The 25,826-nt window shown below is 33.1% G+C and overlaps 2 protein-coding genes across 6 annotated transcripts; both read left to right on the forward strand.

Moving 5' to 3' along the window:
• The first annotated feature begins 1,337 nt into the window (after positions 1–1,337).
• Positions 1,338–5,939, forward strand: LOC115977075 (protein WVD2-like 5). Of its 2 annotated transcripts, none has more exons than XM_031098721.1 (8): positions 1,338–1,541; positions 2,499–2,754; positions 2,840–3,118; positions 3,243–3,304; positions 3,653–3,752; positions 3,873–3,944; positions 4,079–4,189; positions 5,235–5,939. In XM_031098721.1, the coding sequence occupies exons 2-8, from the start codon at positions 2,503–2,505 to the stop codon at positions 5,583–5,585; spliced, it is 1,227 nt and encodes a 408-aa protein (XP_030954581.1). In that variant the 5' UTR covers positions 1,338–1,541; positions 2,499–2,502; the 3' UTR covers positions 5,586–5,939. The 2 variants fall into 2 exon arrangements, with proteins under 2 accessions (XP_030954581.1, XP_030954580.1); XM_031098720.1 differs by lacking the exon at positions 1,338–1,541 and adding an exon at positions 2,129–2,256 and having other exon boundaries at positions 5,235–5,899.
• A 2,212-nt stretch (positions 5,940–8,151) lies between these two features.
• Positions 8,152–16,990, forward strand: LOC115977076 (nuclear pore complex protein NUP1). 4 transcript variants are annotated; one of them, XM_031098724.1, is made up of 7 exons: positions 8,152–8,631; positions 9,378–9,421; positions 9,557–9,738; positions 10,027–10,180; positions 13,191–13,502; positions 13,597–13,683; positions 15,866–16,990. In XM_031098724.1, the coding sequence occupies exons 1-7, from the start codon at positions 8,370–8,372 to the stop codon at positions 16,820–16,822; spliced, it is 1,998 nt and encodes a 665-aa protein (XP_030954584.1). In that variant the 5' UTR covers positions 8,152–8,369; the 3' UTR covers positions 16,823–16,990. The 4 variants fall into 4 exon arrangements, with proteins under 4 accessions (XP_030954584.1, XP_030954582.1, XP_030954586.1 ...); XM_031098722.1 differs by having other exon boundaries at positions 8,153–8,631; positions 9,375–9,421; XM_031098726.1 differs by having other exon boundaries at positions 8,153–8,631; positions 9,572–9,738.
• Positions 16,991–25,826: the final 8,836 nt, after the last annotated feature.

Genomic DNA, 25,826 nt, shown 5'->3' on the forward strand with positions numbered 1-25,826 from the left:
CTGTTGTGGTTGTGATTTTATTTGGTTTAGATTGTTTTATCAATTCTGTTTTAAGTTTATGTTCATATTCCGCACATACATTATTTGATAATAAGCTTGAATTGGTAATTTGTAATTTGGGGGTTTAAACGTTTAAGGTGTTATACACACTATTTGAACATTCAAGTTTGAAGGATCAAAAACTCAAAGTGAATATTCTGAAGTGAGATTCATTTCAATAACACGTGTTACATGTAATATAATATCAAATAAAATATTATTAAATGGTAGTATTGTTTATACAAGATATTGGTTCTTATACATGGGCAGGGACGGAGCTAGGATTTAGAGTTAGGGGGGCAAAAGTATAAACAAATTTTTTTTAAAAAAACTCCAAGTAAGCATTCATTTAGAAGAGAAATCCTATGTCCACAATATCTTCACTACATTTTCACAACAAATCGTAAGTGGTAGGTTATTATTAATTGTTATGAGTGAGCAAAAAAGTAATTTAAGTTGTAGATTCAAATTAGAACCAATAACAACTTACCGCATGTGATTTGTTATGAAAATATTGTGGACGTAACACTTCTCAATTTAGAAAGTTAAGCTTTTTTTTTTTTTTTTTGGTGTCTTGTGTGTTGTCAAATGTATGTAGGTGTTCACTTAGACTAGTTAGAATTGGCTTAGGAATTTTTTATTTTATTTTATTTTTTGTTTGTGTCTTGTGTGGGTTTGTTTTGGGGTATTGTTTAGGCTTAAGTTTGTCATTCGTCAATTTTGTTGTTAAGCTTGTTAAATTTATTTCAAATTTTAGATCAATAAAATTTTTTATAGCCTTTAAAAAGATTAATAATATTGTTGAGAGGGCAAAGTGAAAATTTATTGAAATAAATTGCTAAAATTAATACACACACATATATATATACACTAAAAAAAATTTGAAAAAATTTAGGGGGGGCCACTACCCCTAGTCTAACTATAGTTCCGTCATTGTACGTGGATTCTAATTAGTTTAACTGGTAAAGTCTCTGATAGTTAAATAAGAGATCTGAAGTTCAATTTCCATTCACACTAAAAACCTATTGATATTTTGGTCTAATGATAAAAAGAAAAAGTGAATGTCAAATATTAGAATGTATTTAAATGTTAATACAGATCGATAGAGTGAAAAATGTGTACTTATTATGGCTCCCACGAAAATATACAATTAGGGTAGGGCCCAATATATTAATAATTTATTTTTTTAATAATACTCTTTTTTTTTTTAGAAATATTTTTTTAATAATACTAGTTACTAATAAAGTAATAAGTGTTATAAAAAAAAAAAATGTCGCTCATATTACTTGCTCCAAAAAAATGAAAAAAGAAGGTGTGGGGTTAACTGCCCACTCTTGCTCGTATTAGAGACTTGTACTAGTAACTGGAACCGAAGTCCCACGATGTTACTTAACCGTCAACTATAGTTCCAACTTCCAAGTCCAACCAGTGTTCTGTTCTGTACGGCAATGGCTTTCTAAATCTGAATTTGCCATTTCTTCCTTATTTACAGCTCTACGTGTGTAAGTCATCTTTCTCTTTGTTGGGTTTTTTTCTTCTTTTTTTTATTTTTTGCTTAATTTTGTTGGGTTTTAAATGCTCTTAGATTTTCTGGGTTTTTTTTTTTTTTTTTTGGTTATTGTAATCTAAACAAAAATTGGCTCATCTGTCCCTGTGGGAATCGTCACTACACTTGCGTATGCCACAAACAATCTTTTTGTTTTGGGGCTTTGAGAGTTAGGAAATGTGGTTCTTTCTTTGTGGATGTGTAGGATTTGAATTTAATGTTTGGTAGATTTTGCGCTTTCCTTCTCTTTATTATGCATTGATGCTTGACACTTTCCTAGTTCTTAAATTTTATTTGAATTCTTGGGCACTTCGTTACTAAAACTTTAGTGGTCCCTTTTGCCCATTTGGGTTACACACACACACACTCTCTCTCTCTCTCAATTCTTGAAAGTGTAAGATGGACTGATTGGTCGGTTATTAAATGAAAAAGGTTCATGCTAGTAAATTTTGCCAGTACTGTGTTTGGTTAAGACTTAAGAATTAAGAAACGTGCACTGTGTACCCATTTGTGTGGAAGTATTATATAGTTTCTATTTGATTGCTAATGCTAACAAAGTTTGAGGAAATAAGATAAACCTTTTTATATGTATTTATATATTTTTAAACTCTTAAGTTTTACAAAATGTTGGGATCTGAGGAAGCATTTGAAAATCATCTGGTTTACTTGAGGTGAGTTTTCCCTTTCCTTGGGGCTAAAGTAACTTAAAGAATGATGTTTATGGTTTAGAACTTTAATTTGTTTGCCTCATTTTAAATGGAACATATGTTTTCTAAAAATTTTTTAGCTTTTGGTTGCAGTTCTAAGTGGAAATGCTTTCTGATTATCTACTTCTCTTTATTATGTTTTTTGGCTCTTTCCCTTTCAATATAATTTTCAAATTGTTCATGACATTGGTTGTCATTCTGTTTAGTGCAATGGATGCTAGTGACCCTATAGCTGGAATGGAGGTGAGCCACCAAAATGAGGTATCCAATTCTGGCACTGATGATGTTATCATGGAGGAAGGAAGCAGTGTTCTTAATAATGCTGTGGAATACGAAGGGCTAGATAAGAGTTCTGTAGCTGATTCCCTGCTGGGAGAGAGTGGAGCTTTCGAGCCCTTGGCTGAGAAAGATGTAGAAAGATCAAGTTTCCCTCAGGAATTCACTGGTTTGACCATAACAAAGGTGTATTACTACTGAATGGCTGATTAATGTACCTTTACTTTTAGTTGATTAGGGCACATCTCAGTCAGTTTGTTTAAATTAATAGGAAACAAGGGAGGGAGACAACACAAATAGTTTGGAAAATTCCAAGAAAGTTCAAGGCAGGGGAACGGCCATAAAGCATTCAAATCCCAACTCTATAGTGACTTCAGTGAAGAAGAACAAAGATGGGAAATTTGGTTCGGTCACCTTAAAGAAACCTTTTGCCCTTGCAACTAACCGGAGGTCACCTAATGACAGGCAGATTGCTGAAAGCATCACAAGCATTCCCTCAGTCAGGGCTAAGAAATTGGCATCTGCAGCTAGTGCTGCTTGCCATTTCCCGGTAAATGCCAGTAACATGATAGTCTACGAATATATTGGATTCAAGGTTAAGAATCATTCTTTTTTGTTTTCATATGCTTTATGCTAATATTTCTTATGGTGTTACTCCGTTTTCTTTTGGGCAGCAATCAGGACAATCTTGCACAGCATTACCAGAGTTAAGCACATCAGAGCCAGAATGTCTCGGGTATATTTTTCTTGCAATTATGGCATATTTCCTTGCTCCTGCTGATTGATTAGTAGGTTTTGAGATGGAGAAAGATCATGGTTGATGTCTATCAATTCCAAAATATTTTACTTATTAAAATGTATCTGACCAATTGACCATATAGTAAGTGTGCAATTTGTAATTTAAATGTAACTGTTTGCCACAGGGAATACATCAAACATAAGCCAATGGCTAAAGTTGAAGAAAACTCTCATTTTTTTTCTTTGTGTGTTGTCTAGCAGTGGTTGTTGTTGTGCTTTCCTGACATTAATGCCATTCCATTTTTCCATGTTCACTGAAGGGTTGTTTTTCTTTAATTCTTCATAGAAGCCCTGCAGTAGAGAGTACTAAACCTGAAAGAGTTGGTCGTCTTCCTTCCTATGGCTTCAGGTTCAAGTGTGATGAGAGAGCTCAGAAACGAAAAGAGGTTGGTCAGATTCTTATTTGCACAAAACTTCAATCATATTTTCTCAATGGTTTTGATTATATATGGCTGCTTCTTCAGTTGATGATTTATTGCTTGTTTATATCCCTTTTGGTTGGGCAGTTCCTTTCGAAGATTGAGGAAAAGATTCATGCAAAAGAAGCGGAGAGAACTACTTTGCAGGAGAAATCCAAGGTAGTGCTATTCAATTCTGTCTCAGATTTTATTATTATTATTATTATTTTATTTATTTATTTTTTTTATTGGCTTTGATTTGTCACAGAAGTCTGCCCTTAGTGCTGATAGTATATGCTAAATTGTTTTTCTAGGAAAGTAAAAATGCTGAAATAAAGATGCTTCGTAAGAGCTTAACATTTAAAGCAAGCCCCATGCCAAGCTTCTATCATGAACCTGCCCCACCCAAAGTGGAGTTCAAGAGGGTAAGTTATATGCGGTATCTTGGTCATTGTCAATCCGACCCTGGATAAACTATGTGTGTTTGAAACATCTCCTTGCCCTCCTGCTGGACTTAATCTATGTTTTAATTGTGTGATCAATGCTAAAGTATGTCATAAGCTTCTTCATTTTGCTGTGACATGCCAACTGGAATTCCCCTTTCAGCTACAGATTGAGGTGTGTGTATTAAATGTTACACTCATATATCAAACACAAGATCTAATGGGAAACATTCTTCCATTGTGTTGAGAGATTATATTACCACAGTACTTTATGGATCCTACCTATTCTATGTTTTATGCTCATCTGATACCTATTCTATGTTTTGTGGTCATGATAACTTTAGGTTGTTTGGGAGTTTGATATGGTAACAATGGCAAGAAATTTATGGTCTTCACAGTATAAAAAAAATTTTATTCATAGAAATGTATCCATTGGAAATTCTTTTGTGGACAATAAAATTATATGTTAATGTGTGGGGTTTAGTTGAGAATATTGAGAAGAGTACAAGATATCCCTGGGTATATAATTTTTCTGCTCTCAGCAGGCACTGATGTGCTTGTTTGGAGAAGCCTGGAATCTCTCTTCAAGGTCCAATATCCTAGAAATTGCACCAGAGTAGATTGTCCAAAACAGAAAATGTTCAATGGATCATTAGAACTTCAACAGTTTGTTAGATTTATACTTATTAAAAAAAAAAGGGAACAGTTTGTTAGATTTAATTGATCTTCTAGGTATATGTCCTGATTTAGACTTTTTATCCTTTCTTTTACTTTTAGCAGTCATCAAATCCATCTAATTAATTACTTGTTTTGTGCGAATAAGCATGTAATTCTGCTTCGATATCATGATTGATTTCTTTCAATCACTATATTGTACTTGAAAATGCAGTAACTAATGGAATGAACCTGTTTATCTTGCAAGCCTAAATTTAATCAAATTACTGTTCGCTCTTTTGTTTCTTATTACAGAGATTTTGTTATATATATCAATGTTTTCCCCCATTTTCATTACAATTATACAATGCAGATACCACCAACAAGAGCCAGATCTCCCAAACTAGGCCGTGGCAAGGGATCATCAGCAGCATCCTCTGAAGGAACCGGCAGCCACAGCACTCAATCAGGCCGTCTAAGCCTAGATGAGAAAATTACTCGAAATTATGCTTCCAAAGAATCATCTGGTAAGAAGCCACTTCGAAAGTCCCTACCAAAACTTCCTTCTGAGAAGAATAAACTGTCCAATTCAAGAGAAAATATGACGTCTTCCACTCAACATTTAGAACAACATAAGATTGACCAGGAAGCAGGGAAAATATCTGAGCCAAGCCAACGTAAAACTGAAATTGATGCAAATCCTGTACCCAGGAAACAAGACTAGCTCCCTCAGAGCAGACGAAAGAGGGGTTTGCCACTGCTTTTGGACATTCAACAGAGCAAACATTAGATTTGAATATGTGTGCTTCTGAAGAACGTAGTTTCACTTGAGTTAAAAATATAAAACTAGAATTATCTATTGGTTATGTGGAGGATATTGCAGTGTGGGGTTGCTAAAGTTTATTTGTTCATGGTTTTGTAGCCAGAAGTGTTATTATTTCTCTGCTTGCTCATGTGATTTGTGATATGCAGGAGCAGATTTATTTGCTTGATTTCTTTATGTAAATTTGTATTGGTAATATTATACATCTTACTGTTGATGGCATTTCTACCTTTGCAACCTCTGCCTGATGTTTAACCACTAAGTTGCATATTTCTTGTTTAGTTATCTAAATGCTAGCCTATTGATCAGGATTTTATCGCATGGCTCTCCAACAAATTACATCCCGATTTGGTTTTTCCCCAATAAATGATATCAGTGATATGCATGTTCAATTCTTGTTGCATTAATTGATAGAATCCACACCCTCATGCGGGCAATACTAATATTTATTGTTGAGATAGGGATTGAAAAGTTTTTACTTGAAAAGTATGAAGTTGTATCATGAACTTCTCAAAAAAAAAAAGTTGTTTCATAAGATATTTATTGTTGGTGTAATGATTGAGAAAGTTTTTGTGGAGAACCGAGTTATATTATAGGATTTAACGTGGCTCCTTGAGCTTGTCAACTTTGTATAGTAAGAGCATTCACATTAGTCTTACCAATTTAATATTTCAGCAAAAATTTATCTAAACTCAACCGAAACAAACGTGCATCAGCCTCACTAAATTAACTAAAGATTTTAAAGAGGATAGTCTCATCTCTACATGTAGTGAGCCTCTATCCTTGTTACATTAAATTTCAATGTTGATAAAGTATTGTGACTGATATATATCTATGAAAATAATAGATAGCTATCGTAGTAAAAGTAGAGTTTTTTGGATTAGTTTAGCTAAATATTTGAGGAAATTGATGTGAATGCTCTTATATGGACAAAATTTTACTCCAAATTGCAATTGGAGTGAAGGAATCTCCTCCAACGCATAGGTGACAATTCATAAGAACATTTATATGTATTAAATCATTTAATCAAGTCATATAACTATTAAATAAGTCATAAGATTCGTGTTTGAGCGGTCACCTAGTGGGTTTGGGGAAATTTTCTATAAACTAATTTAGAGAAAATTCTGTCCATAGAAGATTGAGACAAACAGATTTAAAAAAAGAATAAAGAAAAATGCGTCTAGAAAATCATGTGTGGTGGCTAGGGAAGAAAGTTCGGGAAGAATGGAATTAATAATTTGATTTTATAATTTATATTTGCTTGAATTGATAACTTTTTTTTTTTTTTGGGTTGAAATAAGGATTTATAGTTTCAAAAAAAGAAAAAGATGAATTTATCACATGGTTTAAATGAAGAATTTACTTATTTGCATCCTTAATTATTTGCAAAAAGTGAGAAAAAATTTAGAAGTTAGCTTATTTTTAAAAAAAATTAATATTGTAACTTATTTGATAAAAGGTGAGATAAAAAGTTGGAAGCTAAAAGCTTTTTAATCATCACTTTCTACATAAGTTTCTCATAATTTCGTGAATAAGACTAACTAACCAAATCACATGGTAGAAGGGATTAATGAAATGTTTGATGAAGAGCATTTGCACTAGCTCATCTAAAATAAGGTAAAACCCAAAATATAACCTAAAAATCATCCACATTAGATCAAGAACTACTTATGCAAAATAAGACTTTGTAATATTCAAGTCAATTATAGCTTATGCAAACAATTTGTAATATTGATATCCCTTTAAAAGCCTACGGGTAGTTTATTAAAAGCCCATTAAACCCAGTCTGTTAAAGACAAAATGTGCATTGCCCATTAGTTAGAGTTTTCCCTTCTGACATTAATTGAATTGGCCCATTGACCCGTCAACAACCTACTAGGCCCATGGGACAAGTGAAAATGGGCCGATTTGGCCTGGCCTGGCCCATTGCCTTAAGGCTTATTGTGATTATTTCTACCTTAAAAATGTTTATTAGGATGATTCGCAAACACCACATAAAACCATTCCATCAATGAATGTAATCTAAGATTTTTGAGGAAAAAAAAAAAAAAAAGAATGTAATCTAAATAAAATTAGATAATAGCTGAGCTTGGTAACGTAAGCTTGTCACCAAGTGGGGCATTAAAGTGATTGAATTTATGTGTGACTTTCCAAGGTAGTCATGTGTTGAAGGGTCCTGACCCATGGTTTAATGGGCTAATCACATTTTACATGGGTAGGTAGCAATTACAAACAATTGAGTTTGAATAGATTATCAACACATCTTGAAGGCTCTCTTAGTCTATGGGTTTAATGGGCTAACCTCATCTTACATGGATGGGTAGCAATTACAAACAATTGAATATTAAATAGATTGCTCACATATCAAAATTAGGTAATAAATTTAAATATCATAAAACCCCATTAATATAATTTGACCCTTTTTTTTCCCCTAAAATCTTTCCTAGTACCCCGGTAAGTTGGTAACACTAATGTGAAACCAAAAGGGAGATGAGGCAGCCACGTGGCCTTTCCCCATTGAGAATCCTCTCAGTGACTGTGACTCTCTCACTCCTTCGCAAGGAAGTTGCAACTTAGACTGAACTCGTGCGATCCTTTTTAAGCTTTAGCTCTCCTTGTCTAACTGCCCCCAGGCTGCGCCACTACAAAACGACGTCGTGGGGGAAGAGAGATAGAGAGAGAGAGATGGAGAGATTAGGTGAAGAGAGAGGCGCCGGAGGAAAGCTCAGGAAGCCGCCGTCGCGCAAGCCGCCGTCCACACCTTACTCTCGGCCACCACCACCGCCGAGCCAAGCCGGAGCCGAAGCAGGTGGTCGGCGATGGATTTCGAAGCTGGTCGATCCGGCTTACCGGCTAATTTCCAGTGGCGCCACTCGAATTTTTCCTTCGTTGTTTTCCAAACCAGATTCCATTGATGCCCTTCCTGCACCCACTCCTCAAAATCACCGTAAGTTTATCTCTCTCTCTCTCTTAATTTGTCTCTATCTTCATCTTATTGTGAGAGATTAGGGTTTTGGAAAAGTCTTGGTTTTGGGACTATTCCAATTTCCTTTTATATTTGGTTGATTTTTTTTTTTTTTGAGAGGATTATAATATATTTGTCATGAAAAAATGCTAATTATTTAAGCAAATTATGAAGCTTTTGATCGTTTATTATAATTATAATTGTAGTTATTTTTTAAACCCTGTAAATCTGAGTGTAAGAGTAATTAGCAAATAATATTTTGAGGTTTAAAAGCTAGGAAGCACAGACACTTCATTAGTGTCATACTTGCCTTATCATGTTATAATTTTTAAAAAATTTACCCGTACCGTACCTTGTCAGTGCTTCTTACTTAAAAGGTGTCAGCTTTATTCTAAAGTGTTATACTTGTACATTATATATTGTAGAGTGAGATGCATATTTTAGAGCATAATATTTGTGGGCTTGCTTGTATGGCAATGCTGAGGATGATGGTGAGAATTTCTTTTTAATTATTATAGCAAACCATATTTCATTAGAATATTTCAGATAATATATTTATCTGTTTACCAATTGTTCTATTTTTTTTCTCAAAGTTGTGAAAATTGATATCCCTCTTCATTTTATGTACCGTGTAAGAAACTTAAAGATTTGTGCTGAACTTTGGGTAATATAATTTCATCTCTCTAAATAATGATTTCTTATTGCAATGGAAAACTTGCTTGCAGAAGTGGAACAAGATGGTGGTTGTGACGATGGAAAATGCGCTATAAATGTAAGGATTTTGAATATTTATATATAACTTGGTAGCCTATCCTGTGCCCCTGACCCTCATATTTTTATTTACCATGTTGGAGGGGCTTTAGTAAGATGAACCTTTCTGTTCCCATTAACATTATTCTTGATTTAGCCGTATTTATTGCAGTTTGGATCATCCAGATCAACTGGAGTAGCAAGTCCTAGTGGGGCAGCTGATAGATTGAAGAGTGGTTCTAAATTTGATGGGTACAAACAAGAGAAGAATGCTGGCCTTTCTGATGATGACAGGCTTTCTGAAATTGAGAAGCTTTTGAAAGGGAAAAGTTTTTCTAGGTAGATCAAAATTATTTGTAGTCTTGTCTGATTATTTGGATCTCTCTCTCTCTCTCTCTCTCTCTCTCTATATATATATATATATATATTCCCCCCTGATCCCAGATTAATGTTATGTTAGGTTTTTAATTTTTTTAATTGATTTTTTAAGTCTCCTTTCTATGATAAGGAGAATTTCAGTTTCATTGGCTGTGAATGTTGAAAGTTTAAGCATTTTTTGGACCAATGAGTTAGTAAAGTATTTACCATTAATGTAGCACTTTCTAAATTCTACTCATTACTATGCAGGGACGAACTTAATCATTTGATGGAGATATTACATTCTAGGGCTGTTGATCATAAGCCAAACATGATTTTGGGAGGAGACCCTGCTGGGCTTGTAGTAGCACAGGAAACTCCAAGAATTTCAAGTGAAGAAAAAGATTCAAAGAAAGCTTTAAAGGTAAGTTCAACCCCTCCCCCCCCAGTCAGCTGTATGTAGAGCAAGTTATCGCTGTCAACTTGGCTTTTGAAGAAGTGACATATGCCTGTAGAATAAACTTTCTTAGGCTTACTAACTTATGCAAAATTTTCCATTTTGCTCTAGTTGTGGATAGATTATATATTTCTTTCTTCCCAAAAAAAAAAAAAAAAAAATAAATAAATAAATAAAAAAACTGCTGTCACAATGTACAGTTTTTAAATTTAGTTTCAAATATGGAAAAATATAAGGCCAAAATATAAAATTTTAAATAATAGAATACACAACAATTTATCAATTACTTTTAGGAACCTGGTATTATTTTTTTATTTTATTTTATTTATTTTTTTTAAAAGAGAAGAAATAAAATACTTCCAGCATGTGAAAAAAAAAAAAAATTCGGCTTTGATGCATTCAATTCTACAAAATGTGTCATTGTTAGAATATCTTGGAATTACTTGAAGAAAAACTTTTCTAATGCTTCATCATAGCTATTATCAATAATGCATGCATAGGTATACATTGATGGTATGGATAAGGGTTGTTTGATATGCATCCCCTAAACCATCAAAACATGAGGAGGTGGACACACAATTTTAATTGTTGCATGTCATTGGAAAATGTATATTTGCTATATATTTGTTCTTTTTTACATGATATATTTTATATTTTTTACTTTCCATAAAAATATGGTTTTCAAGTCAAGTATGTCGTTTCATACATCTGTATTTGGGAGGAACTGGTTGCACATGAATATGGATAAGGTGAATAAAGACATAACAGAATTAATGGTGCTTGAAAAGGTTGTTATTCTTGGTTGTACTATACATTAAAGGTAAATAAAAGATTAGTAGATCAATTCATCTAATGTCTCTTAGGAGTAGATGGCAGATTAGGGCCTGTGAGGAAATATTAAAGGATCAACTGTCTAGAAGTAAAGTTGGAAAATAAATGAGGAAGAAAAGGCTTGTGAGAGGGAACAAAATTAAGAATCAGTTGTCTTATGGGAGTTGCCGGAGAGAAGTAAAAGAAATTGTCTAACAACAAGTACTCTCTCTCTCTCTCTCTCTCTCCCTCATTTGTGCTCACACCTACACAAAAAATGGTCTTATGTTGCAGTTTTTGAGTTTAGCAGTCTATATGTGGGAAAGTAGGGGTTGATTATTAGGACCCACCTCATTTGATGTTTCGAGCTAGTTAGTTAGCTAAATTGTTAAGTTAGAAAAGGGAGAAATTTGAAGCCTTGTTCTCAGTCAGAAAAGACTGTAAGTCAGTCAGAAATAGGGCTGAAGGAGCCATTCCATGACTTAACATTGGTGGAACACTACCTCCAATTCCCTATACATTCGATAGAGCCAAGGCTTCTCCCTCACTGATCGGATACACCGAATTGCTTGTTACCACATGCGTCTGTGCATAACCAAAGTAGGCAATAAATGGGCGTGTGCCCTGGTTTCCCCTGAAAATATGGAAAAATAGAAAACTAAAGCCTTCCTGCGTCTCAGAAATATCATCTAGGTTGGTGTAAAAATAGTGGGTTTACCGACACATATTTCACTGGAAAGGGAATTTGAGTCTAGAAAAAACTTGAGTTTTGGGACCCTCAAAGTGATTGGGGGTGAAGGCAAAACCAGTTTATCTTTAGCGGCTGGAACTTGCTGTATATCTCCTTGAGTAACAACTGAAATTGACCTGGTGTCTGTATTCACTTGGGCTCAAATGTTGATACATAGATGTGCTTGCATCGTGCCTATTCTGAAACAGAGCTCCTTGCAGAATTATTGGACTCAGATTTTTCTTTTTTGGTTGTGGTAATGCTCATTCTGAATTGCCTTTAATGTCCCTTTATGACTTTTCCGATCGGCGCCTTCGCTAGATAGTGGGGTTGGTTTATCAGTCTGAGCCATAAAGAAAATCCAAGTGAGGCAATAGGGTGGATCTAAATGGGTTTTAAATTTAATGTCTAACATGACCATGTTGATTCCTTGGAAATTATTTGGAGATTGAAGATATTCTCATTTCTATTATTTTTTCAAATGTTATGCTATAAAAAAATGATTGAGGTTGAGTCTGTAACGACTATAAGATGGGGTAATATATAAATTTTAGATGAACACTTGATTAGATTGATATTCCTTATACTATAGTGCTTGCTGAGGTTGGTAATTGAGATGGACTGTGGCTTAGAGAGGGTTATGACTTTCCATATTTATCTCATATCTCTGTTGGGCCTCTAGCTCAAATGGCACCTCATCCCTTTGTAAGTGTAATGTGGAGGTTGGGACTGTGGGTTCAAGAACCATTGGGTGCATGTGTTACCTACCAATAAAAAAAAGGGTATGTTGAGAGTGGATTACAAGTTGATGTGAAGTAGATGCAGGAGGAGTTATATTTCCAGAGCAATTTAAAGCGCTGATCTTTTCCCCTCAAGTGAGGTATTTTTCCTTAGGAGAAATTTGTCTCTCCATGTTCCCCCTTTCTTCTTTCTCTTGCTCTTAAAAGAATCCTTGTCTTATGTCCAACACCACAAAAATTTGAGGTCTTGCTGTAATGTAAATTTGAAGTCCTTAAATTTTTTTCTTTAAAGTAACTTATCCCAATAAATAAATAGTTTTAATTTATTTATTTAAATTCGAACTCTTTGTGTTGTTTGAATTTGCTATCTTAATGAGTTCTTGGTCTGCTTTAGATGCTGAAGATGAAAACAGTGGGCTTTATAAAAAATTTCCATGTTAGAAATATAGAATGAATCTATAAAATTTGAAGCCTTTAGAATATAATGGAAGTCTCTAAATGCTATTAATTGTCCTTAGTGCCTTTAAGATAATATTAGGTTTCGATCTGAAGGGAAGTTCAGAATTTTCTTTTTAACTTTGTGCACATATTTTATTTACCATATTATGTTTTAGTGCCTTGGAATTTAATATATGTTGTTCATTATCATATTCTCAGAAGTTGAAAGGTGATATAACAAATGTATGAAATTTTCCAGTTGCAAGATCAAGTTGGTGCTTCGCCAGTTGAAATTGCAAGAGCATACATGGGGAACAGAGCATCAGAAATAGGCCTTGGTTCTAAAAATATAACATCAGAAGATGAAAGAGCATTACTACATGGTGATGAATCTGCTGCAAAACCATTTATACAATCACCTTCACCTAAGCCGTCTGCATGTTGGCCTGGTTCCATGGCACAAGATCAACATGGTTACTTGACCCCACAAAGTCAAAGAAGCAAATTTGGACTTCATAACTTTCCCCGAACTCCTTATTCTAGAACTATTTTTTCGAAGTCCAAGACCAGGGTATGTATAATTGAATTACTTAATTATGCCATGATTCATTAGATGCTCTTTCCTGCATTTGGGATGACCGTTTATGCTACTGGTATGTCATCAGATCACCCCATTACGAGGTGATAGCAATCGGGGCATGAACATTTCATCAACTCCCTTTCAGCAATCACAAACTCATTTATTTGGACAGGTAAATTTTCATATTAGCTGTCCTAATTGCATGCCTCGATGTTGTAATCCTCCTGTGAGAATAATTCTCTATTTTTTTTATTTATAGATTTACTGTTATTGTTATTGTTATTATTTTGGATACCCATTGGATCTTGAACTTATTACCTCACCATTCACTTCCTTTTATGGGAGGAGGAAGTGCCATTTGAGCTAGATTTTATAGCTGCATGGTTCTTGAAAGATTTCTATAAATTTAATTTGGATTTTGTAGATATTTTCTTGTTGATTTTCTCTGTTAGAGTGATGAATCTGTTGATTCATTTTTGTGAATGAAATAGTGACCATATGAAATCCTTTTTTTTTTTTTTTTTTTTTGACAAGTGAAATCCTAAAATTAATTCAGCACTTAAACTTGTAATTGTCTTCTAAAGAACCTGGTTTGTTCACTGGTCATGTGCTCTATCAGTATACTTTGTTCTAAACATAGATGTGCTTTAGAACAGATTGTGCATACGTTCTTTCTTGGGGTTCCTTTGTTGGGTAGGCATCAAGTCTTTGTAGTATCGTCATACTTATTGTTGCTAAATAGTGGTACATGTCTTGGGTGAGTTGGCAACCAGATCAACTCAATGAGGTAAGCTGGAAGTGTCCTGTCAAATATGTTCCCGATTATGTCTGGACTCGGGAATTTGTGGGACCTAAACAGGTCCAATATGCCAGAAATATCTCAGTAATGATCTGAATCAGGTCCATACGTAGTCCTGCAAGTTGAGCACTCTTCTTGAGCTGACTCATCCCTTTTAGAAGGCCTATCCATCTTGCTGCCTACCAAGGCCCTTCTACTCCAGAGTTTCTTAGTTGTTTCAGGCCCATTTTGGGACTTAATTAACTTAATCCAGCTGTTGAAATGCAGGGACAACATCCCCCATGCACGGACTTTTTTAGATGTAAGGTCTGTTTGGATACTGCTTATTGCTGAAAACTAAAAATTGAAAATACTGTAACAAAATAATTTTTAAATATGTGAATAATATTGTGGGACCTAGTTTTAAAGAAAAATTTGCATAAATTAATGACTTGTGGGTCCCGTGAACAGTGCATGGGACCCACAAAAAAAGCTAGACGCACTATCAAAAGAATTTCAGCAACATCCAAATGCTCACGTAATATCATACTTTCTTTTTTTTTTTTTTTTTTTTTTTTTTTTTTTTGAAGATAACGTAATATCATACTTAGTTCTTTGACTATGCTAGTAGGAGATTAGCAAAAGATAAGGCAGGTCACATCTTTTCTCTCGTCTTTAAAAGTTTCAAATCAGGGTATATTTTCTCCGGTCATATCTTTTCACTTGAGCCCACTGCCTGAGATGGAAACTTTTTTAGCCTTGGATAAGGCTGAACCGTTCTATTATTATACTGTTTACTCGTGTTAAGATTTTCATTCTTTGTTACAAAAATAAAAGGGTATTATTCCCTCTGAAGGAATTATGGATTGTCTGTTATTGTACTTAGCACTGTATTTAAGTGCAAGAGATACATGCAGGTTAGCTGAATTTTGGCTGTTTTACCATTGGCATATGGGACTTTTCTCTGTTCTTGACCTTTTTTCAGCTCCTGAATTCATAATTGCTTGAAAAAAATTTATGCTGTGTTTCTTTTAGTGTCTTATAAATGTCTATGTTGCACTAATAAATATGTGGATTTGAATGATTGAAAATTAATCATCTCTCCCCCATTGTAACTGTTGAATTATAAAAAAATTACCTGTTAGGGTGCAGACTAGTGGTTGGAGGCTTGGGATGAACTGTAGACCTAGACATTCTGGGTTCAATCCCCATTAGGAGTTCCCTTGGATTACCTTATACATGGTTTTGGCTGGTGGGGTTGTGCATCTGTGATTTACTCTTTAGGGGTGGGTCTAAAGGGCCCTGGGCCCTGCCTTGGTGAGGTTCTGTGTCATAAAAAAAAAAAAAAAGAATGATTGAAAATTTGTGTGCTGCAATTGAAGGTTTTATCAACTTGTGAAACACTGAATGTATATGTCAAGCTTACGATACATTTCCATTTTATTTAGATTAAGCCTATGTATCCTTTACTTTATATACATCTGAGAACTAGAATATGCTAACTTGGCAAAATTGAATTTTTGTCAACATATATGTATGTTGATCTGATCGTTTTACTTACTCCTTGAATGCATAGGTGAAAAGGAGTGATGCTCTGGATAATGATTATGGATCGGTGGGACCCATTCGTAGGACAAGGCATAAACCTCTTGCAAAATATTCTTCAGGAGGGTCTGCATATTTACGTGCTTCTGTAGATGGTCCTTCACAGGTGAAAAATTCTGATGCTTCTGAAGGCATCTTGTCTGCTGTCAAGAAAAATATGGAAATTGGAGGAACAAGTAGCACTTCAAAACCTCAGTCATTATACAGTAAGCCACACAGGTCTGAGAAGGCTGTTGCTGCAGTACATCCACATACTACTGAGATGGCTAGGAAGATTTTGGAGCATATTGATAGAAATCCACCCACTCCTAAGGATAAGACTTCAGAGTTAAAGCTAGTCGCTACATGGAAGAAACCTGAATCTTCTGTTGTAAGCAATGCCATGTCAAATGAGCGTAATACCTTACCAAATTTAGGATATTTTGGTTCTTACAAAAATAAAGATCAAATTGACCAGAATAATTATGCTCAAAGGAGTGAAGATATAAGGAACTCTCATTTTAAGGTTCCACCTCAGGACAGTACTTCTGAAGCTGCCAAGGCTGTAAATAAAGGTGGTTCAGCTTCTTCAGTGACTAGACCAGTTTTGCCTTCTATATCTATTAGCAAGCCTGTGTCAAGATGGCCATTTACTTCCGATGCTGGTTCAGGGTTTACATTCCCAGTTTCTTCCTCTGGAGTAGAGCCACCAACGCCAACCATTGTGCCATCACTCTCAGGCAGTGGTCTGCAGCAGAAAGAGGGACCTGCCATTCCTTCATATAGTTTTGGCTCACAAAGGTCTAATCCTGCCCTTGTATTTTCCTTTCCTTCTACAAGCAGTGCTACCATTCATGAAGATGCTCTGGATATTAAGTTCAGCTTTGGATCTGATGAGAAGACGCAGTTATCTTTCAGTTCATTCGAAAAAGATGCTGTCTGCTATTAACTAAAATGATCATGTTATAGGATTTTTATTTTCCCCTTATATTCATTTCCTTTTCTTTTCTTTTTTTTTGTTTCCCAGTAGCTTGTACTCTCTAGCCATTGTTTCCTTCAGTGGGAAAGGAGTAAAAAGAGCAGTTTGAAGTGGAAAATGGCACATTTAATTTTTTAATACCCTGGCCCATGGTTCCCATTAGACCACAATTACAGGTAGAATTTAACAGGTTTGGGCAGCCCTTTTGCATTATACTGAGGTTGTAGAGGATTTGTTTCATGAGTCATTACCTGGAATAGGAGATTGATCCGTACTGGTTAACTAGTCGGAATGGAAGATTTTGGTACGAAATTATAAACAATGGTCATTAGTCCCAAATGGAGGTGCAATCGTTGACATTGACCTTGGATTTTTACTTGGACGCTCTAGGTTGTTCCTGAAGTCTATGATAGCCGAGAGGTCACTGTAGCTTTTATGCTTTGTTTTGATTGCATCGAAAGCGAATGAAAGCAGAAGCAAAATTGAATAGACTCTCCACTGTTTGTTTTTCTCTCTCTTGTGGAGCCCATTTAGGCCCAAAGCATCAGACAATCTGAAACAAAGCTATCTGATAAAATCCATCCCGAAGTTACAAGTTTTGCCAGACCAATAATTATAAAGTATGTTTTTCATAATTGAAACCCTTTGGATAATGGCCTATGGGGCCAAAACAGGGATGGAAAGGGATCAAGAGAAAAGAAGAGAATATTGGGCCCACCTATATATTCTTCCAAAATTTTGAAATATGTCCTTAAGTACGAGCTATTCTAATATACTTTACCAATATATGGCCAACCCAAACGGCAGTATTTTCTTTTTGATGATTCACCATTTCATTAAACAAACAGACCACAAACATCCTTCCTTAACTCCCTCAAAATCAAAGGAGGAAAGCTTATTACAATAGACACATGACCTATTAATAGAAGCAAGCGCATAAGCAACTCTATTTGCATCTCTCCTAACCCAACTAAATGCATAGAATTCAAAACAACGGTTAAGCTGATCTACAAAATTGTCCAACAAAGTAGAAATAAACCATTCAACATTGGGAAATTTTTAATTCAAAGCATTGAAACAACTTTTGGCATCGCCCTCTACAATGATTATATGCAAATCCTCAGTTTGTGCTAATTGTAAGGCCCAGAGAATAGTAGCTACTTCTGTTTGCATTGGATCACAAAGTACATGCACCTTAGCCCATGTGTATCGGACCTTAGCTTCTTCATCTCGAGCCATTACAACCAATGTTGAGAATTTATCATTGACATTAACATCAACATCTATCTTCATTACTTTTGTTGGAGGTTTCATTGCATTTCTTGTCAAGAAACCTAGTCTTGATTATGTACAAGGTCTAAAGTTGGCATAACTTCTCTTACCCTCTTATTGATATTGTTGATGATGATAGGAATATTCACATTTTCCTTCTAGTGAGCAACAAATTTCTTGAGGTTCTAAATGGCCTCAAGAGTTATAGCCATAAGCAAGGTGCACTGTTCATAATCCTTCTTTGTCAATTGATTATGCCCCATTACCTAAATTGGAGGATCCAAAACAAATCTTACTATGCCTTCATGGTTGAATATTGTTAATCTATTAGGTCTTATTGCCAAACTTCTTCCAAACTAGATTACTCTTTGTTGTAGGGAATAGCAGAACAAATGAGCACAAGTTTCAGTAGTAGCATCACATAAGTAGCACCCTTTATCAAAAACTCTGATCCTTTGTTTTAAGCTATCCATTCTCGGCAATAGGTTGGAACCTTTCATTTGTTTTAAGGTAAAGATTGGGTAGCTGTCGTAAACTATTGACTCACTCTATAGGCAAATTAATTGAAAATTTTCCTTTCAAATCATTTAACCATATGAAATAAGTAATAACTCTATCAGTTTGTTCTGTCCGTATGATAAGGTCTATGAAACAAATTTTTGAAGGATCTTTCAAATATATATATATATATATATATATATGAAGGACAATAAATAATTCTAGATATATAAGTACTTAGCTGAGTTCTAGTTTTAGAAAAAAATACATTATATTTCCGTAATATAAGTCCTCTTCTCATATGAGGGTAGACCCCACAAGTATGGGGTTTACACTCATGTAAGAGGAGGATTCATATTACAGAAATATGATATTCTTTCTCATATCCTTGTGGTCCAATTTATATTAGGCCTCGCTTTGATTGGAAAAGGAGGCAACACGTGACACTATTTATTATCACAAAATGGAAAAAAAGAAAAAAAAATGAAAAAAGGAAATAAAAATAAAGCCATTTTGGAAGAGAACAAGATGCCATGGGAATCACATGTGAGCTTCCATTCTCGTATGGAAGAACTAATCCCTTTCACCAAACAAAAGCCACCCATGATCCAACCCAAGTAACGGTCCCCATCCCAAAGTTCATAAAGACATCATCAAATTGCTTATCATGGACCCACTTAGGCTTATCTTGCATTGGAGTAATAGGAAGACTAGTTTCACCTTGTACATTCTTACCACTTCTTAGAGAGAGAGAGAGAGAGAGCGAGTCCAAAGTCCAAACTCCAAGGTGAGCGAGTGCGGAAGGGAAGGGGGGGTCTGATTCTGAATGTGGTGGGTGTGGGGAAGTCAGAGGTGAAATGACATAGAAATGTAATGAATGCTTTCACAGACATGAATTTGACGTTTCAGATTCTAATTGTCAGAATGTGGTTCCTATTTCTGTAATCTATTGCACTGCACCTATCTATAAAGCCTATAAGCCTATAGCTACCAGCTGCCTCACCACTACAAGCCGTATTCGCCTCCCACTACTCCCTTCCCACGGGATTTGGATTCGGTGCAATACCTAAGATATTGCACCGGGTATAATTACACTAAACTCACTCATATTAATTTTTACCATTTTTATTTTTTAATTTTAACTTTTTAATTTTTTCAATTTTTTTTTATTTTTTTTTATTCAATGATTAAGATTAAAAGTTTCTTGTTTAAACTTTCAAGCTTAACTGTGTATTGTTATTGCATCAGATGTAATATCTTAGGTATTGGATCTTATCTGAATCCTTTCCCATGTACTCTATTGTCATAAAGTTGTGAATTTTGTTGATATATTAGTATTTTTTGTTGGTTCTCAAAAAATTAAAAAAAAAAAGTATTTTTGTTTATTTATAAATAATACTTAGAAGATTAAATTTTATATTATATATATAAACCCATTTGCCAGTTTGTAATCTACTAGCAGTGCCCACTTCAGATCTCGAAGGACGTTGAATGATTAATTTTAGGACTTTCTTCTAACTTCCTAGGTAAATATTATTTAATGTATTGTCATTTAAATAAAATATATAAATTTTCCAATTTATTATCTTTAATTTAAATTCTAGTGAAATAGATGTATTGGCTTTTTTTTAATAAAATACGAAGGGGTCAGGCTTAGATTCAGTAGTATTGGACCTGTTGAGATGATAATATGTGTCAACTTTTAAACATGTGTCACCATCTAACTGGATCCAGTGCACTGTAAGTTGAAAAATTTATTTGTTAATTAATTAAAGTGTACAACTCAAAATGGAATAAAAAACTAACAAATGAGGACGAATGTGTGTGTGTGATAAATATGAATGGTCTACCTTTCCCAAGATGAGAGTACCAAAGAAAGGGCTTTTGTGAGAGATTTTAAACGATTTTAGTATGATAAATATGAATGGTCCACCTTTTCCAAGATGAGAGTACCAATGGGAGGGCTTTTGTGAGACAATGAACCTGAGTGGACTTAGAGGTAGATAGCTGAAGTGGAGTGGATGATTTGAGAGGGGCGAATGTAGGCAATTTTTTTTTTTCCTTTTTCTTTTTGAAGATTTGGGATAGGTAGGGTAAGATAAGAAGGAGTAAAGTTCACTAAAAACTTGTGATTTTTCATTTAAAATGGATCTATTTTATGATTTGAATTAAATATTGTAAATTTAAAAATGAATTTAGTGCCACATTATTTAACTTTTTTAATGACATGACACTCTATATATCATTGCATTCATAAAATAATATTTGAATCCTGAAGCAACTCTCTTCATCTTAAATGAAATAGAGAGGATCTTGTCCTAATTGGCGTGGATAGATATATAGAGTAGTTTAAGACTTTGAAGCATTTATGAGGAGAAGATTATAAAAGCCAACAGCACCAAGTATTTTCTTTTTGCTAGTCAAAATAATGCCACGTTGGGTTGACCATTGTTAACCTCAACATGTTATTTGCTCAGGTATTGTTAATTTGGTATTTAGTATTTGATTTTTATTATTACTTCTAAATAATTATTTTAAAAATATATATGATTTTTTTTTATCTAATAGAGATGTAGAGTATAAAAGTTTATGTCAAATTTATCCATTTTTCTTTAATTATTTTAATGATTATGTAACATATATCATCATTACCGTCGATTTTTTTAATCATATTTTCAAGGAAAAGTCAAATCATATAATCGTCGATCCGATTTTATGAAGATTAGATTCATGAAGTCGCTTCATCGATCCTATGTAGGATTCCAATTTTAACAACCTTGTGTATAGTTATAAGTAAGCATACATATTTAAGACAAAATACCATAACTTAACGCTTTTATGGAATGTTTGGTAAACCACAAAAAAATGATTACCTTTGAATAATATATCGTGTTTAAAATTTTTTGTCTGCAAATGTAGCATACAAATCTGGTTCTTGATTTTTCAAGTTTGTGTTTAAAACTAGTATATAAATGTTTCCTTAAAATTACTATAATTTAATTATAAATGGTTTAGACAAGAAATATATATATACACACTACATATATATTTATTAAATTGGCTTATTTGAATTTGAATTAGTTATGGTGTTTGCTAAAGGATCTTGTTTACCTCCAAATAAGTTTTGAGGAAAATTCCTCTAACCTAAACTCACGATGTGATAATTTAAATTGATTTTCACGTGTATTTATAGACACATGACCTATTTAATGAGTAATTTGACTTGTTTAAATAATTTAATGAGTCAATTAATTTAATAAATGTTGATGGTTACGTAATAAATTAGAAGAAATTTTTTCAAGCCAGTTTGAAGGAAATTTTTTTCTTTTACTAAACATCCCTTGATTGGCTTTATCTTGAAACTTATCCATTTAACCCTTTTCTCTTAGTTATTTTAAGAAACCTGCCTATATTATTATTATTATTATTATTATTAATTATTTTTTAATTTTTTTATACGTGCAGATGCCAACAGCTTGGATGCCTATTAAGGTGAAGCACGCTGTGTATAAAATGCATCCAAGATGAACTTAAAATTCTTAAGTTATTTCTTTACGCTATTGTTGATAATTAATCCATAATACCAATTTTATACCAAGTTAATTAATTAGTCCAAATTATGTTAAATGCTTGGTTGGTACGTAAAAACATGCACAATCTATATATATATATATATATATATATAAAGCTAAAAGAAAATTCAATTAAATTTCAAATTGGAATTCAATTAGAGTCTAATTTTGCGCCACATGTTCCATCTAATTTAAGTTTTTAAATTTTTATACCAAGTGAGTTAATTTAGTGTAAAAATTAGATTTCAAATAGAGTTTAATTTTATGCCATGTGTCTCATCTAGTTTAATTTAATTATTATTTTTTTTTTGGTGTCAAATGAGTTAATTTGGTATAGAAAATGAGGAGTCCAATATAAATAAACCATAAAAAAAATCTAATCATATATCCGACTCTATATAGTCCTATATAAATAAACCATAAAAAATCCTAATCATATATCTAACTCTATATATAAAATTAGAGGAAGAGAGAGTTTGAATGATTTTATATTTATGATTTTATTTTTGGTATAACTAAAAATAATTCAAATTTATAAGTCATTTATGTAATATACCATGACTACGTATCATTCATTACTAACTAGGTAATATATGTATATATATATTGTTTTTTTTTTTAACCAAAGTTTAGAGAAAATTTAATTAGAATCAAAATTGGAGTTTACTTTTTGTCAACTTTTCATACAAATTAAATTGTTTATATTTTTGCTGTTATTTTTCTCTGAACTAATGAGCATATTTTTTTATACTGTTTCTATTCAAATATTTTGTATGCAAAGATACTGAATGTAACAAATTGTAATTGAGTTAAATGATCCCATGCACCTATCCCCATTCAATTTAGGAGATACTATTTGACCAATTTATTATTTTATTTTGTGCTGTATTTAATAGAATTTTACAGATAATAATTGTGAATTGATATTGTATATGTAGTATCTAATAGTGATTTTTAGAATTATGTACGTAATAGCAATGTAATGAGAAATTTGGCATAACCAATATTATGAAAATTGCAAAGAAAAGCTATTTTAGTACTTTCAAATGTCCTGGTTGAACTATATCATATATATTTAATAACTTAAATCAACATCAATAACATCATTACAATTCATCATTTACATGTGTAAACATAAGTTACACACTAGTGTTATGTAAGTAAAAAGACAAGGGAACATGCAATATGGTTACGTAGGGAAAACCAATAGTACAACAACCGTTTAACAGTAAAAATCATTGCGAAGACTTAACCACCAACCCCAAAAGAAAAACATATTCACTATGTAGAATTGTAGTTTTTACAAATAGAATAATTTATTCTAATTTGCTACCTCTTTGTAGTAATTACTAATGTGATCTCACACAACACATGCTCACGATTTTAAGTACAAACTTGAAAATTCACTCCAACAACGTTTTGTTAATTAGATGCAGCAACTTCACCTTGATCACCAAATCTTCAAAAATATGAACTTTGAGCTCTTGTTGATATTTCAAGAGAGCTTGAAAATCTCCCATTCTTGTGTACAGCACACAGGTCTCCAAAAGTCTTGAAAAACGTGTCCTAAAATTTCTTTAATACCTTGGTATGAATCTCGAGAGGTTGAGATTCTATCTTGATGGGTTGGGACAAGTGACTCGATCAATTGAGGATGAATAAGATTTCAGAAACTTTGTTCTTATTGAGCTTGAATCTTGGTCGTGTCTTGAACTTGAATTAGACTTCAAACACACTTAAAAGTCACTGAAACTCCTAACAAATTGATTACATTTACAGTTTGCCAACCTTGTCATATGGACTCAACAATAATCACTAGATTTCAATTTTTTTATTATAAAAAAAAGGTTAGTTTTCATTTATTGTACTTCATGTTATTCATGAATGGCTCTTTTATCTTCATAATAGAAAACTGGTGGAGATCATTTCCTTCTTCACTTTTCGACATAATTATAAAGAGTGAAATCTAAAATTTGGCCTCTTTTTTACCATTTTTTATAAGGATAATTTTGCATCTGAAGTGCATGGAAAATAGACAGTAATAGAAAACTTGGACCATCTACATCTTAGTCAAGAGTTGATAAAAACAAAGTTTGAATGAAGCAATATCTGCAAAAGTGATTTCTCTACCTTTAGTGCTTTTGTGGCGGATTCTCTGAATGTTGAGATGGGATGCCGGAAGGCCAAATTGGTGGTCCATAAACTCCTTTTCACAGAGGGCATGTTAATTATGAGTTAGCCCATACTTGGACAGAAAATATCTTTTCTTAGATATTTACTTTTGTAAGAAAAAGGAACATTAATTTTTTTTTTTTCCTCTTTCATTCCCAATCCACATCATTCAATCATCCAAGTTAAAATGCAAGTTTCTCATATAAAATCTTGATTAGGAACAAGTTGTAGATGATATCATGATATGAAGGTGCCCATATAGCCTTGGTGGTAAATTCTGATTGGCCTGATACTGATACTACAGGTCTAGTTTTTCCAAAAAAAAAAAATTGCATGTAATTTTTAACCTGTAACTTACGCATCAAACATTTGGTTTACACGTATTTTCACTTATTTATCATAATATTATCATTTCAACTACACTTGTTTGATAAATATATTTGTTTTTTAACAGCTCAACACTTAGTGTTATAGAACATAGCTGGTATATATATATATATATATATATATATTTAAAAAAAAAAAACCTTAATAGGTATTCTACAATTACACAATAAACCTAATGTGTTTCTTTACTTCATCTACCTTACTCTTATTCTATAATTCACATCCTATTAAATAATGCATGCAAAAACTCTCAACATTTAGTATCTTTTAACCATCAATTAAGGGAGAACCGTTTATTTTATTTTTTTATTTGGACAAAGTTTAGTTACAAAATTGGTTATAGTCTAAAATTACAATCTTGCTTAATAAAATTAACATTATTACATATTTTGAAAATCTAACCATTATATTGCATGTTTTCTACGCTCTTAATACACATGTCAAATTTTGTATCAATCGGATATTATTTACTATATGATTTATAAGCTTATATTTTGTGCATAATTTTAAACTATATAATCTTGCAATTTAAATAATTTATTGATGACATAGCTATTGATGTTTAATTTTCTAGAAATTTTGCAAGCATGAAGAATATAAAAAGATGTAATCCAATGGTAAATTTGTCAAAATTCACTTCCAATAAAAAGATATTGAATAAAGTTATAACCTTATGCTATAACCAATTTTGTAGATAAACTTTGCATTCTTTATTTTTATTTTTATTTTATCGGGGTCGGATTGACATTATTCCTTCATACAATTTAAGGAGTTTGGTGGAAAAGAGGAGAAAGAAAATCGATCGAAAGGTCCGACTATTAGTGAGACAGAAAGACAGGCATATTATTCGTTATGCAATAATTTTGAAATTCCACTCATGTTACTCTAGTGCCTCAAAGCCTTTTGTTGTTAAAGAAACATCCACCATGCGAAAGTTGGAAAGCTTTAAATATGTTGAACTTGCAAGTTGTAGCACAACTTTGAGAATATGAGAAAGATTAAAGGCAATATAGCACTTGCAGGGCAGGACTACTGTATATCTATATATGGTAATAATATGGTGGTCATACAAT

The sequence above is a fragment of the Quercus lobata genome, chromosome 2 (genome assembly GCF_001633185.2).
Source record: "Quercus lobata isolate SW786 chromosome 2, ValleyOak3.0 Primary Assembly, whole genome shotgun sequence".
In the NCBI taxonomy this organism is placed as follows: Eukaryota; Viridiplantae; Streptophyta; class Magnoliopsida; order Fagales; family Fagaceae; genus Quercus; species Quercus lobata.

Bases quoted from the DNA above. Each gene is read 5' to 3' on its own strand.
- LOC115977075 (XM_031098720.1), top strand. From the start codon at position 2,210: ATGTTGGGATCTGAGGAAGCATTTGAAAATCATCTGGTTTACTTGAG. The intron at 2,257-2,498 runs GTGAGTTTTCCC...CATTCTGTTTAG, and splicing joins AATCATCTGGTTTACTTGAG to TGCAATGGATGCTAGTGACC. The intron at 3,753-3,872 runs GTTGGTCAGATT...TTGGTTGGGCAG, and splicing joins GAGCTCAGAAACGAAAAGAG to TTCCTTTCGAAGATTGAGGA.
- LOC115977076 (XM_031098722.1), top strand. From the start codon at position 8,370: ATGGAGAGATTAGGTGAAGAGAGAGGCGCCGGAGGAAAGCTCAGGAAG. The intron at 8,632-9,374 runs GTAAGTTTATCT...ACTTGCTTGCAG, and splicing joins ACCCACTCCTCAAAATCACC to AAGTGGAACAAGATGGTGGT. The intron at 13,684-15,865 runs GTAAATTTTCAT...TTGAATGCATAG, and splicing joins AAACTCATTTATTTGGACAG to GTGAAAAGGAGTGATGCTCT.